The 15,320-nt window shown below is 37.6% G+C and overlaps 2 protein-coding genes across 3 annotated transcripts in view; both read left to right on the top strand.

The window, feature by feature from the left end:
- Window positions 1–15,320, top strand: part of LOC114028696 — a 468,075-nt gene that overhangs the window by 250,791 nt on the left and 201,964 nt on the right. The gene's annotated exons all lie outside the window — the stretch shown is intronic.
- LOC114028695 (immunoglobulin lambda-1 light chain-like) overlaps window positions 637–15,320 on the top strand; it is a 94,035-nt gene continuing 79,351 nt past the window's right edge. The window contains exons 1-2 of one of the 2 annotated variants that reach the window (XM_027842973.1): window positions 637–792; window positions 995–1,287. In XM_027842973.1, the coding sequence (XP_027698774.1) occupies window positions 747–792; window positions 995–1,287 (339 nt within the window). In that variant the 5' untranslated portion in view covers window positions 637–746. The remainder of the gene's footprint in view (window positions 793–994; window positions 1,288–15,320) is intronic. The other variant, XM_027842974.1, reaches the window with a different exon arrangement.

Here is a 15,320-nt window from a genome sequence, read left to right on the forward strand (position 1 = left end):
ATAACACTCTTAGTTATGTAGGGTGGGCATTTTTATCCCCATTTTACAGATAAGGAAACAAGGCATGGATCCCACAAGTGATTTGTCCAAAGCCACATACCAAGAGCTTTTGATTTCTGGTCCATTACTTTTTCCACTAAAATGAACTAAAACAATAAAATGGGAATTAAATCAACTTTCAAAATCTAAGAGGATGGGGGGGGGAAATCAGGCTTCCTTGTCATCATACTAAAAGCTAAAAGAGACCTTAAAGATCATGTATGCCAACCCCCTAATTTTAGAGATGAGAAAACTGAAGCACAGAGAAATTGTAATATGCTCAAGGTCACACCTGAACCAGCATTTGGGCCAACTTCACCTTTCTAAGCCATGGAATAAATAAGTAACAGAGGTCTGGATTCACACCCAGGTCCTCTTGACTCTAAATCCGGTGCTTTTTGCACTGCAGCAGATCTTTTTGATTCTAAAAGTTTGCATTGTTTTCAATACACTATACTGTGGAGCACAGGAAATGCTAAAGCTATTTCTGACCTAAATCTGCTGACCTCTCTTTTTATACCTATACTCTAGGAAATATTTTCATCAGCTACCTCCTGAGGAAGTGGCAGGCACCATACTCCCTCTATAACTGACAAGTCACTTCTCAAGAGTCAGTCAGAACACCTGTTAATCCAGGCTGACTTCTTCAGGTGAGACCAAGAAAGGGCTTCACACACTGCTGATTCATTCTCCTCTGCACTGAAGCCATGAAGTGGGTCTGGCCCTTTGCCTCCCTCACCTTCTTTTATGCAGGTAAGAAAACAGGAGAGGTCTAACAGCAAGGAGGCACCAAAGCTTCCCTCCGCTCCCATTCTCCTGGGGTATGTACTGCTGATTGGAATACTCTCAGGGGAAGGTGAAATGGGAGCTATCCCTCCCTGTGGTGCTGGTTCAGTACATCCAGCCTCTCCCAAGACCCCTTAAAGTCTCTATAACAGTTTTTTTTTCCTTTCAGAAGTTGTATCAGATATCCAGCTGGAGCAACCAAACCAAACCTTGTCTATCCGTGTTGGAATGGCCATCACCTTACAGTGTACCCTGAAAGGAGGAGACTTGAACAGCCATCAAATGACCTGGTACAAGAAAAACTGGGATAACTCCTTGACTTTCATATATCAACACAAGGACAGATATGGTCCTGGTTTCCAGGGAAATTTCTTAGGGAATATAGTTTCTAACAAGTTCTTCACACTTGAAATTGTCAAGGCAGCAGTAAAGGACACTGGGACTTACTACTGTGGTTCAGTTACCCACTGTGTGGCAGCTCTACTTCTGAGTCATTCATAAACCCAGGGGATCTTAAGAGTAGGTGACAGCTTCAATCAGAGCCTATCTTTGGCTGTAATGTACCAGATCCGAGATGATGTCATCTGATATTTCAACAGAAGCCCAGGAAATATCTGATATGAGGCTCAGAGAAGAGTGGGGAGTGATGTCCTTATCTCCATCATTGACTTTGTGGGTTGTTGATTTTTTTTTCTTTTCTCTGATGGGGATATCCATGACAGAAGAGGCAGTTTAAAACTCATTTGGAGGTATTGAGGGCACCTGCCCGTCTCTGAGCCAACTGAAAAAGGGCTTGAAACAACAGCCTGTAATGCTGCCTGAGAACTCTCCCTCCTGCTCTTGGGGATGATAAAGTGGCTGGGACAAAGAGAACTTCTAATATCCTGACTGCCACCACTTGGTCCAGAGGCAACAGTGTGTACAAACCAGATAAAAGAAAAAGGGCTGGATTCCTATTACTATTCTAATCAAACTTTCCCCAGCTACTGCCATTTCTTAGCTCTTACCTCTGTAAGAAAAGATAAATGGTGTCATTTTCCAGAGGCTTAGTCTCAAACAAATAAATGTGTTCCCTAAGAAAGTGAGATATTGAATAAGCTATTAAAAGTGGATAACTTTCATCCCATCAGTTCTGTTAGTTCAACTCTTTGTGCTACTGCCTGGTTCTGTCCTGGCGCCTGTTTCCTCATCCTATCCCATCCATGAGGCTAAGTCATCAGTATTTTTCCTTTGCCAGGCTTTTTCCATGGATATCCCTGATTCCTATCCCCTCCCTCCCCTAACACCTAGAAAGGAGTTTATTCTTGGGATATCAAGTAATAGAACTAGAATATTGAAGCTGGGAGGTATAGTAAGGACAATCTAATCCAGTTTTCCTTCCTATCCTGAAGAACAGTAAAATATCTAAATTCCCTACCTTGAACTAGCCCTCCATAGCCTCAGTGTGGTGGGACTTAGGAAACAAAGATGAGAAGGTAAAACATTTTTCAATATAACAGGTTTCAAGAAGTAAAGGTCTTTGGTAGTAAAAGTTTTGCAAACCACTAGAACTTTGCTACCGACCAGTGGTTGGAAAAAGTGGATCTTATCTCAACCATCTTCATTTATATATAATAAAAATTAAACCAGATAGATTATGTGGTAGGATAACATATGAGATGTAACTAGTATGAAACAAACAGAGCTTTGCCCCAGAGTGCCAACATGAGGTTGGCTAACTCACTTCCTGTCCAGAGGAAGGGTGAGATTTGGTGAGCTTCCTTCCCATGGTGACCAGAATAACCACACTCAAGATCTCCCACCGATATATTTTGTTTATACATAGTTGTTTGCATGTTTTCACCCTATTAGACTGTAAGCTCCTTGAGAGCAGGAACTCTTTTGCCTTTCTTTGTATCCTTACCACTCAGCACAGTGCCTGGTATATAACAGATACTTCATAAATGCTTATTGACTTATATGATACACAATCTGTCAGTTCAGTCTGGCTCCTCAGTAGGGTCTGAAATGAATTTCCTGAACAGATAGAAAATTGGAAAGACAAACTTCACATCAACTTAACAAGAAGGATATTTAACCCTCTTCAGGGACAGGACCACTGATTAACTGGACTGACAAATGAATTACCTCATACTGAAAAAAATGTTTTATGATAGTGTGAGAGGCTTAATGAAAAGAAGAGAATTGAAAATCATGCAAGAATAATCTCTCCATCTACTCACACCAGAGGCAGAATTTGCCAAGGAGAGAGTTTCCTTATTTAATATGACACAATATATAATGTAGTCTGAGCATATCACATCCTGCTGTGACTGGGGAGAACAGCTGCTGAGCTCTAGTCACAATTATACAAATATGGAAACATGTAAAAGGAGAAGTCAAGTAGAGATCATTCTCACCAGGAAACTTTCTGGGATTCAGAAGTTAACATCATAGATTCTCGGAGTTGGAAGGAACCATTAGAGTCAACTGGTCCAACCTCTCTCATAATATAAGAATCCCTTCTACCATAGCCAGGACAAATGGCCATTTGTCTTTTGTTTAAACACTTTGAGTAATGAGGAATGAACGACTTCATAAGAAAACCCATTCCACTTAGACAGGTAACCTTGCTAGAAATTCTTCCTTGCATAGAACTAAAATCTCTCCCCCTAAAACTTTCACCTTTTGGTCCTGGCTCTGCCTTCTGGAACAACTCTCTTTATTCTTCCATGTGACAGTCCTTCAAATACTGTCACAATCCCTTGAGTCTTTTTTTTTTCCTCCAGGCAAAATATCTCTAGTTTACTTAGTTCCTTAAATGTAAGACGAGCAGCTACCTAGAGTGAGAATGCACAGTGTAGCACAACGAGGAATCTTTTTATAAACACGCATATTTTAATGCCAGAAAATTCATCTCTCCATGACATGAAGGTATTTACTTTTTGATAAGTGTGATAAAGTGAAGGCTCAAAGACTCCAGTGGACACACAGGAGGAGCAATTTTCAGACCTTGCCTAAGATATGCAAATGACTCACCTCATCCTAGAAGACATGATTTTCAGACCTGTCACCATCCTGGCTGTCCTCCTTAGGACACACTTAACCTGTCAGTGGCTGACATAAAGATTACTACCCACGGATGGACACATTATTCCAGATGTGGTCTGATGAGCACAGAATTGAGCTGGACTATTACCTCCTGTGCTCTGGACACTGTGTTTTCTATTAATGGAGACTTGGATTGCAGCAACTGTTTGTTTGGCTACTTTGTCACACTGTCAGCTCATATTGAACTTAGTGTCAACCCCCTAGATCTTTTCATCATAAACTACAAGTCAAGTCAGGTCTATATTTGTGCAGTTGAGGGTTTTTTGTGAGTTTTTTGGGAAACTTAATGCAGGACTTTAAATGTATTCTTGTTAAATTTCGTCTTGTTGGCTTTGACCCAGCCTATTGAGATCTTTTTGAATCCTGATTCTGTCATCTAACATATTAGCTATTCCTCCCAGCTTTGTGTCAACTACAAAATTCTTATGCATACTTCCTATGATTTCATCCAAGTCACTGACTAAAAAGATTTAACAGAACAAGGACAAGGGTGGAATCTTACAGCTCTGTCTTTCTCTGGAGATTTCTTTCCAAGTTGACCTTGGTCCTATTAATCAATACCCTTTGGGCAAAGTTGTTCAACTAGTGAGTTGTAAACTCATTTAGTTCTACCTGGTTCTCACACTAACCCTGGGCAAGGTCATTCTCTGGGCCTCAATTTCCTCTTTTGCAAAATGGAGGGATTAAGCTAAATGATTTCTAACATCCCTTTCACCTCTAAAGTCTATGATCCAGACAGAAGAATAATCACAAACAACTACTCCAGATGTTCTTCAACCAGCAAGGAAGGCCCATGCTGCCAAAATGGCTGTGACACCAGAAAATAAAGGAACACTAGGCACAAGCAGAAAGGTATTATTGGTGTTGGAAAAGCAAATTTCCCTCAAAACTAGCAGAAAAGAGTAGGTATGATCTTGTGGTCAGAGACTCTAAAAGAAAAGAGGGATGGGAGGTTTTTGAAAATAAGATTCTGACTGTGCAGTCATCAATAATCCCAATAGTTAATAAAGGCAAGAGACAGCTAAAGAATCCAGTATGGCTTCACAGGGAGATCTCTGATTAAATCAGGTTGCAAATATCCAAAAGAGAGTCCAGGAGTCCAAGAGCCCAGGACTACACCTCAAGGAAAGAAGGGAACATAACCAAGAATTAATATATGTGGCAATATAAATATATATAAAAGTAGTAAAAAGTAGTAAAAAGAAGGCCAAATCTCTAAGTAAGCCAAGTCATTTAAAAGTGGTACAGTCACCAAAAAAAAGGGGGGGGGATTTTTAAAGCTTGGAGCTAGAAAAGTAAAGAAGAAGGGGATTGTTCCACTGCTTGGAGCAGATGGTATAGTGTTAAGAAATGACAGTGAGAAGGAAGAACTACACAACTTTTATTTCTTTCCACCTTCTCTTTCAAGAATGAGAACATGGACAAAAAGCACCTGAGCAATCATGGACAACAGAAGAGGTTCCAGAAGACTTGAAGTGAGAAAATGTCCCAAGTTCCAAAAAAATGAAAAGCATAGATTCTAGAAACCATAGTCAGGTACAACTCAATGGCTCATTGTAACATAGAGGTGACCCTGAACTCTCAAAGACAATGTCAACAGAGTTTATTACTATTGTTCAGTCATTTTCAGTTGTGTCCAACTCTTTGTGACCTCCATTTGGGGTTTTCTTGGCAAAAATACTGTAGTGATTTAACATTTCCTTTTCCAGTTCATTTTACAGATGAGGAAACTGAGGAAATGGGTTAAATTACCTGCCCAGGGTCACACAGTGTCTGAGGACAGATTTGAATTCAGGAAATGAATCTTTCTGACTTCAGGCTCAGGACTCTATCTACTGTGTCACATGGTTACCTCCAACAGAGTTAAAGTTCTACCTTGTCTATCCACATTGGGAGTTGTGTTCAATTCTGTGTGCTCCATTTTGGGAAGACATTGATAAGGTCAAACCAAGTCAGAAGGGTTTTAGGGTAATGGACTATGTTTTTGATGTCTGAGGTCTAGTCTAGCTAACTTGTTGGCGTGAGAATTAGATACAAATTTGTATGAAATAAAATAATTTTTATGAGCATGCTTGAGAAATTGGAGTAGAAGCAGTGAAAAAGGTTAACTATAATAACAGCCACAAACTGAGCAACTTGGAAATTAATGATCCTAGTGGGTCACACTTGGCTCTTCCTAGAACAGGCCAGACTTTCCAATTTCCTTCAAAACTCATCTCAATTACCACCTTCTACACAAAGTTCTTCCTATAGGGAGTCACATAGAATAATGCTAAGATGCTAAATCAGAGTAATATCTACATATAAGCCCTTCATATAATAAAGCCCTTTAGTACTAACAGGGCTTCCCGTTTCAAACAGGTCTGATATACTCAAAGATCTCAGTTGAAGATATCTCTTTCAATAAGCCTCTGAGCTAGTCAGCTTGTGCTGAATTGTTGGATCTCTATATAAATATGTAGGAAAGAAACACATTTGATTGTGTGTATATGCATATGTATTACACATGTGTACATATGCACATGTGTTACCTTGTGCATGTGTATATGTACATGTATACCTATGCATTGTTTGTTTCTGCATCTACACATGCATGTGTGTTACATTTTTGTATGCATATGATTGTTTTCCTCTTTCTTTTTATTTTTTTTTTTTGGTCAGGCAATTGGGGTTAAGTGACTTGCCCAGAGTCACACAGCTAGTAAGTGCTATGTATCTGAGGTCAGATTTGAACTCAGGTCCTCCTGACTCCAGGGCCAGTGCTCCATCCACTGCGCCACCTAGCAGCCCCCTTTTTCCTCTTTCTTAAATAAAGATCCAGTAACCCAACTCAACCCTATTAGCTCAGAGATATAAATAGAGACATATGCACCTGGGAGTTGAAAATATCAGACCTGAGTGATTTTATACTGGACAGAGTCAAAGATCCTGGCATTCTTCTAACTCATGTCAAGAGGTTTTATTAAATAACACTTTATGAATAAGTATTACCCTAAGAAGGCATCAGTATAATTGATAATAATAATAATAATAACTGACATTTATATAGTGCTTATTATGTGCCAGGCACTGTGTAAGTGCTTTACAATAATTACTTCATTTGATCTTCATAACAACACTGGGAGGTAATTGCTGTTATTATTCCCCTTTTACAGATGAGGAAACTGAGGTAAACAGAAGTTAAATGACTTTCCCAGAGTGACAAAGCTAGTAAGTATTTGAGGCCAGATTTAAACTCAGGTCTTCCTGACTCCAGGCTCAGGAATCTACTACCCACTGCACCACGTAATTTTCTCTGTATCCTCATCTCTGGGCCTAGGTTCAGCTAATGAAATTCAGATGAGATATGATAAAAGGTAGTGAGTCTCTATAGATCTTCCCTAATGCGTCTAGATTCACTGTCAATAATTCCAGTATTTCTGCTATAACTGAACTCTAGAACAGGAAAACAAATGGCGTTTTCTCTTTGGAATCAATGGAACATTCATAAGTCACAAAGCTACAGCAAGAGAGAGGGAGCATCTCCATTTGGAGGAATCAATGCCCCAAACCTATTGCATTTAAAAGACACAGCCCCAGCTGGGAGAATCCTGAAACAAATTGTTGCATGAGCTAGATACTAAAAGGAAAATGTGTTCAAATAGACTGGGATAAGCCCTTTGGTCACAGATACAGCAGCAAAGGTCTACTTGTCTGTTTTCTCCCAGCACATCTGGCATTCTGGACATGCTACAACCACTAATGAATTATTTCGCAAAATATCCTCCATGGAGTTCTACCCTCTCATATAAATGAGAAAATAAGCAAGAAGAAACATTGTGGTTTTTAATTGAAACTCTTGCTCCAGCCAGGGAACATTGAAATTCAGCATGCTGGATTTGTGGTCTGACCATTTATTTTCCTGTTCTAGAGATCAGTCAATGCAGAGCATGTGATCCTGAGCTCAGACTTGAGTGAAGAGTTGAGGAAGGTTCCTCAGGCCGTGAAGAGATCTTCAATCAGTAGTTCTTAACAGTGGCAAGTGACATTTGTCCTTCTGACCTTTTATCTGAGTACCTTCTGATTTTCTCTTTTAATAACAAAAAAAACAATAGTAATGACAACAACAGTAATGATGAAGATGATGATGTTATATTTATGCAGCCTGTGAAGCTATATGCATATATGTGTGTAAATATATATACATACACATAAATTTATATGTGTGTATGCATATACATATATATGTAAATTGAGCCTAATGACAGTCTTGTGAAATGGTCATTCGAAGTTAATATTATTCTTATTTTGCATATTAGTAAACTGAGGCTCAGAAAGATAGCTAGTATGTCTCAGAGGCAAGATTTAAATCCTGGATAGGAACATGAAACAAAGAAAATGACTGAGAGATGCTCCCACTCTCAAAGTCAAACTCAGTTTGTATAAACCCAAAGGTCCTCTGGGCTATGGGTTACATCTTGGACTAAGCTTCCTTCCATTTTTAGAAGAAAAAAAGTCTCCCCGCTATTTTTAGAAGATGACTAAAGAAGCACCATGCTGCATATTATCATTTGGGATGTTACCACTGGTGTACTTATAAAATGAGGATAATAATAACTCATTTATATGAAAGCAGAGAGCTGAATGTGATCATAACTGAGGTCATACACAGTTCTAAGAGTGATATTGAATAAGGTTATAGAGATTCATGCAAAGAATCACTAATATTAGAGCTATAAGAGACAGTCTTTTAAAAGTTCTCTTTGTCTAATGCCTCTATTTTTTCTTCAGTCCTTTACTCCTCAAACCTTTATATTTGGTTTCAATCCCCAGTGGAAATTGCCTTCTCAGAAGACCTCCTAGTCACCAAATTCCACAAGGTTTCCATCTCCTTGATCTCTGCAGAATGTGACACTGTTGCCTATACCTCTCTCGACTATCAGTCTTTCCTCCTTTGGCTTCCATGATGCAGCTTTATCCTGTTTTTTTTTCTCCTGTTTAAATAATCTTTCTCAGTCTACTTTGCTGATTCATAGATTACCTCCTACTCATTGAGTGAATGTATTGCAAGTGTGCCAAGGGGCAGGTAGGTGGCACAGTGGACAAGAGCTCTGGGCTTGGAATCAGGAATAATTGTTTTCATGAGTTTCAGATCCTGCCTCAGATACATACATGCTGTGGGACCCTGGGCAAATCACTTACCCCTGTTTTGTCTCAGTTCCTCATCTGTAAAACGAGCTGGAGAAGGAAATGGTGAACCATTCCAGTATCTTTGCCAAGAAAACACAAAATGAGGTCAGAAAAAGTCAGATATAACTGAAATGACCAAACAAAAATATCCCAAGTCTCACATTTAAGACTTTTTTCCCTTCTCTCTCCAATCTTTCTCTTGATGATTTCATCTGCTATTGTGGGTTGAACTATATCATCTTTTCCACATATGATTCTCAAATATAAACATCCAGCCCTTATCTCTCTTCTGAACTTTAGGCCTATATCTTCAACTGTCTTCTATACAACTCCACCTCATCATCTCAAACTAGACATATAAAGAGGCACCATGAATGATACAATAGAAGAATCACTGGATGTGGATTCAAATACCAACTCTGCTACTTACTACTTGTGTGACCTTGCTCAAGTCAAGGAACTTTTCTGGGTCTTAGTTATCTCATCTGTAAAATAGGGGGGTTGTATCCGATGACTTCTGAGATCTCTTACAGCTCTAAATCCATTTCCAAAATGGAGCTCATCATCTCTTCCTGTAGTACCTGCATAAAGCCCCAAAAGTAACATTTAGATCAGCCCCAAGAGAGAAATCTTAAATAGCTTATCTGTAAATAGCTGAGTACCAATATTTAAGAAATTCACTTTATAGCTCCTGTAAAAACACTTATTGTACAAATACTCCACTCTACCCTGCAATTTAAGAAAGTTTTGTTGCTGCTAATGTAATCAAAAGCCCCACATGAGAGGCCCCAAAAATGTAATTAAAATAATATGTGTATGTATCTGTAAGGCTTTTATTTGCTTGGAAATAACCCTGACATATTCTGAAAGGTCTACATCCTATATAAGATAAAAAGTTTCACCAAGACTATCTGAGTCAGTCTATCTGCCAAGAGACCATCCCATAAGAAAGACTATGACCAATTAAAAAGCCAAAACATATCAAAACATAGCTGTAGAAGTGAGAGACAGAGATAGCACCTCCAAGAGAAATATAAAACAAATGCATAATTAAACATGGACTGCCACTATATGTTACCAGAAGACATTGTGATATAGTGAAAGCATGCTGAACTTAGAGTCAAAGGACCTGGGTTTAAATCATGGGTTGTCTTCTTACTTAAAGATTGTGTGTGACTTTGGGTAACCTATTTAGCCTCTCTGAGTTTTGATTCCTCATCTATTTAAAAAAGAGTGTTATGGACTAAATGGCATGTAAGGAACTGTCCAGCTTTCAATCTATAGTCCTATGATTGTTGACATTGGTCTGAAATTTATACTGGCCCAGAACGCATGTCCCCTGAGGAACTAAACTGGCAAATATCAGGGTTCTAGAGCTGCCATATATTAGCCTTACTAAGGCTGTCCAGCTGAAGAATGTCTCTTTGTGCTAATCACTGAATAAAAGTTGAACAACAGATACATAACTATGGTGCAGATCTCAAAGGTAAGAGGGACTGATTACGCATTCACCTTAGCAGAGCTAGACATATGATTTGCCTGTCTCCCAGATTCAATGAACTAGATTCTCGCTACCCTCAAAACACTACCTCACAGGGGTGTTATAAATGATTATGTAAAGCATTTTGCAAAGTTTAAGAGTGAAAAAGAAATGTCACCTATTAGTTTCCCCTTCTTACAATTTCCCTATTTCTGCTGAGGGCACCACTGTCCTCCCAGTCACCCAGGTTAATAACCTTGGAATCATCCCTGATGCTTTCCTTTCTCTCATCTATCATCTAATCAGTTTCTACATCATATTGATTCTACCTCCACTATATGTCTCCCTAACATCCTCTTTTTTTTTAAACTATTCATCCTGCCAAACCCATGGTCATCCCTCTCATTCATTCTCACTAAGACTATTGTAATAGCTTCCTAATAGGTATCTGTTTCCACTCTCTCTCTTCTCTATCTACCTTCCATATAGCTGCCAAAATAATTTTCTTAAAGCATAGTTCTGGCCACATTATCCCCCTGCTCAAAGGCTATAAATGGCTCCCTATTGCTTCTTAAATAAAATGCAAACTCAGCCTGGCTTTTAAGTCTCCATACAATCTGCATCCAAACCATCTTTATAGCCTTATTTCATGCTGTGCTTTGTGTTCCAACAAAACCAAATTTGTACCCCATACATGACTTTCCAGTTTTCATCTCTGTGCATTCACACAAGTTGTCCCTCATAACTGAAATAATTACCCTCTCAGAATTTTTCTCTCTCAGAATCCTTATCTTCCTTCAATTTGCAGCTCAAGGACAAAATCTCTTGTAGAGTTTTTCCTGATGTGTTCAACTGGCAGTACTCTCACCCTTTTCAAATTAAGTTGTATTTATTTATCTTCATACATATTATATACTACTGCCACCCTATAGAATGTAAGCTCCAGGAGGGAGGGGACTATTTTGTTTTCAATCATGTACTGCTAATACCTAGGACAGTGCCTTGTATGTAGTAGACACTTACTAGATATTTGTTGAAATTAATTGAATCTTGAATGTTTGACATACCTTTTGAGTCTCACCTGAATAAGTTTATACAACTTTTGCTTATGTGACACTTGTAAGTGTCACATGCTAGCTCCAATGCCACCTCCTTCATGAAGCTTTCCCTCATCCTGATTGGTAATAGTCTTTCCCCTTTGACTTCATTTGGTATACTCTCTAATTAATTTATCTTAAATATTGTACTTATCTATATTTATGTTATATTTCCCTACTAAACTGAAAGATCAACTAAGTCATTGATTCTGTCATACCTAGACTGTGTATGTACTCCAACCCCTAGCAGAATGCTCCACTTGAATGAGTGAATAAATGATGACTTAACACCAATGAAGCCTTATGAATTTTTAAATTAAATTTATTTTCAGTTCCAAATTATCTCCCTCTGATTTCCTTTCAACCATCCTTTGAGAAAGCAAGAAAAATAAAACCCATTACAAATACATAATCAAGCAAAATAAATTCAAGCATTATCTATGTCCAAAAAAATGCTTCAGGTTGTACTCTGAGTCCATCACCTCTCTCTCTTTCTCTGTCTGAACATGGATGGCATGTTTCATCATGAATCTTCTGGATTTATAGTTGGTCATTGTTTTGATCACAGTTACTAAGTCCTTAAAAGTTGTTTGCCTTTATAATATTATTGATATTGCATAAATTATTCTCCTGATTCTGCTCACTTTGCTTTGCATCAGTTTATAGAAGTCTTCCCAGGCTTCCCTGAAACCATCCCCTCTATCACTTCTTATGGCACAGTAGTATCCCATCGCATTTATCCACTATAACTTGTTCAGCCACTCTCCAATTGATAGGCACTTACTCAGTTTCCAATCCTTAACCACCATGAAAAGAGCTGCTATAAATATTTCTGTGCATATGTCTCTTTTTTCTCTCTCATTAATCTCTTTGAGGTATAGACCTATTAGTGTTATCACTGAGTCAAAGGATATGCATAATGTGACAGCTTTGGGGGCATAAGTCAAAATTGCTTTCCAGAAAAACCGTACCAGTTCATAGCTCCACCAACAGTGCACTAATGTACCTGTTTTCCCATAGCCCCACCACCATTTGTCATTTTCCATTTTTGTCAACTTTGCCAATCTGATGGATGTGACATGGTATCTTAGAGTTGTTTTAATTTGCATTTAATTATTAATGATTTAAAGCATTTTTTCATATGGCTACTGATAACTTGGATTTCTTCCTCCAACAGCTACCTATTTACATCCTTTAACCATTTAACAATTGGGCAATGACTCTTTTTCATGTAAATTTAATTCCGTTTCCTATATATCTTAGAAACAATACCTTTCTCAGTAAAATTTGCAGCAAAGAATTGTCTGTTCATCTTCTAATTTTGTTTGTTTTGTTTATGCAGACTTTTTAAATTTTTTATGTAATTTTTACCTTCTGTGAACATCTCCTTCTTTTGATTGGTCATGAACTCTTCCTCTACCCATAGAGATAACACGTAATTTCTTCCTTACTTCTTTAATTTGTTTGTAATATCACTCTTTATATCTAAATCATGTATCCATTTGGAACTTGTCTTGGCATACTATGTGAGAAGAATTATGCCTAATTTCTGCCAGATTACTTTCAAGTTTTCCCAATCATTTTTGTCAAATGGTAAACTCTTGCCCCAATAACTGGGATCTTTGGATTTATGAAACACTAAACTACTGTTCTTGTTTGCTTCTGTACATTTTGAACCTAATCTGTTCCAATGATTAACCTCTCTATTTTTTGCCCAATACCAAATTATTTTGATGATTATGGCTTTGTAGAATAATTTGTTGTATAGTACTGCTAGATCTTCTTCCTTTTTCTAGTTCTATAAAGTAATCCTTTCATGGTTTGATTGTTATGGTACTGAATAAGTAAATTAACTTAGGTAATATAGCTCCATCCCTCAGCACCAGTGACAAGTTAAATCACTAATATGGGTTTCCAACTAACATTGTTTTTCATTATAATCCTTACTGAAAACAAACCATCATCATTCTCTAACCATTGATACACCAGGAACAAGGGGGAATGGAGAAAGCAGGATGTTCTCTGATCCTTCATTTATATTCAAATGAAGAAATCCAGTGGTGGCATGAAGGAAATTAAAAGGTTTTTTAACATCTCCTGTGCAGCTTCTGTATCCAACTTCTCGAAAAGCAAGCTCCTCAGTCTCTTTCACATGGAGGGAAAGGAAGTACATCAGGCAAGCACTCTGTATATGTTCTTAAGACCTGTGCTCATTGGGCAATCCTGCATTATTATTTCCATGCACGCTTAGCTTTGTGCTAGCCCAGAGTGAGAGGGCCAGTCCCCTGTTACATACAGATAAAATGACAAAAATCAACTATATTTACAAGTGAGCTATTTGAAGCAGATAGGTGCTACCATGAATTACTGTGTGACTGGTGCACATAAAAGGAATTGGATCCTAAATCAGACACAGACCTCCAGAAAAAAAGCATATCTGCCAGGGCAAACCTATTGTTTGTTGTTCTTCCTTTTTTCTCTTCCAATTAGAAGCAAATTAAGCCAAATAGTAAAAGTTACAAAACACAGCCATATTCCTTGACCTAATAATTCCATTGTGGGGAATACATTCAGAAAGTAGTGTCAAAAAAGAAAAAAAAGAAAAAAAGAAAAACTATCAATCCAATGATTTTTTATGGCAGTATTATTTGTGATTGCAAAAAAAAATCCCACTAGGACATAGTCTAAATGTTTGACAGTAATAGAACTGTTAAATAAATCATAATTTACTACCATAATGGAATACTGTGCTATAGTTAACATTGACAAGCATTAGAATTTTTTATGAAATAATGCAAAGTGAAAAAAGCAGAAACAGAACAGAATACACATTAATTACCCCCATCAAAAAGGTAAAGTGAATGAGAAAAAACAGACCGAAAAATCCTGATGGAGATTTAGAGAAAATGATTGAAAAGTTAAAATGTTTCAGGTATTAAAAGTATTCATTTAAATAAAAATAGTCACAAAGAAACTTTGATTAGTTTTGCTTATGTTCAGTATTAAACCTACAACAAATATATTTATATCAACTAAGTCCCCATACAAAACAAAATAGGCATAGCAGTGCTTTTGTGGTAGCGAAGAACTGAAAACAAAGTTGATGACCATTGATTGAGGAATGACTAAACAAATTGTGATTCATGAATGGATTAGAATGCATAAGAAATAGTGCCTAACACGTAGTATGTGCTTAATAAATATTTACTGACTGACTTAATATGGATAATTCAGAGAAGCACGAGAAGACTTATAAAGAACCAGTGCAGAGTGAAGTAAGTAAAAGAGGAAAATAATGAACACAATCACTTCAACAACACAAATTGAAAGACCAAAGAAAGGAAACTGAACACTGTGTAATTTATTGATGACCATACTTAACCTCAGAGAAGAGATTTTTAAAATGTACTTTCCTCCTTTCTTTGCAGAGATGGCATAAAGTGGGTATAGAACATTGCAATTACTGTCAGACTTGGTTGATATGTTGGGTAACTTTGCTGAACTGCTTTATTATCTTTCTTTTTTTCTGCTACAAAGAATGATTCACTATGGAGGAGGAGGAGAAAGCATATATTCAGAAATAAAGAAGTAAAAACGAAGAATATCAATAAAAGTTTGAAAAACAAAATAAAGTCAATTCCATTCTTATAATTAGGGAA

The sequence above is a fragment of the Vombatus ursinus genome, unplaced genomic scaffold (genome assembly GCF_900497805.2).
Source record: "Vombatus ursinus unplaced genomic scaffold, bare-nosed wombat genome assembly UNPS02014894.1, whole genome shotgun sequence".
Taxonomy (NCBI): Eukaryota; Metazoa; Chordata; class Mammalia; order Diprotodontia; family Vombatidae; genus Vombatus; species Vombatus ursinus.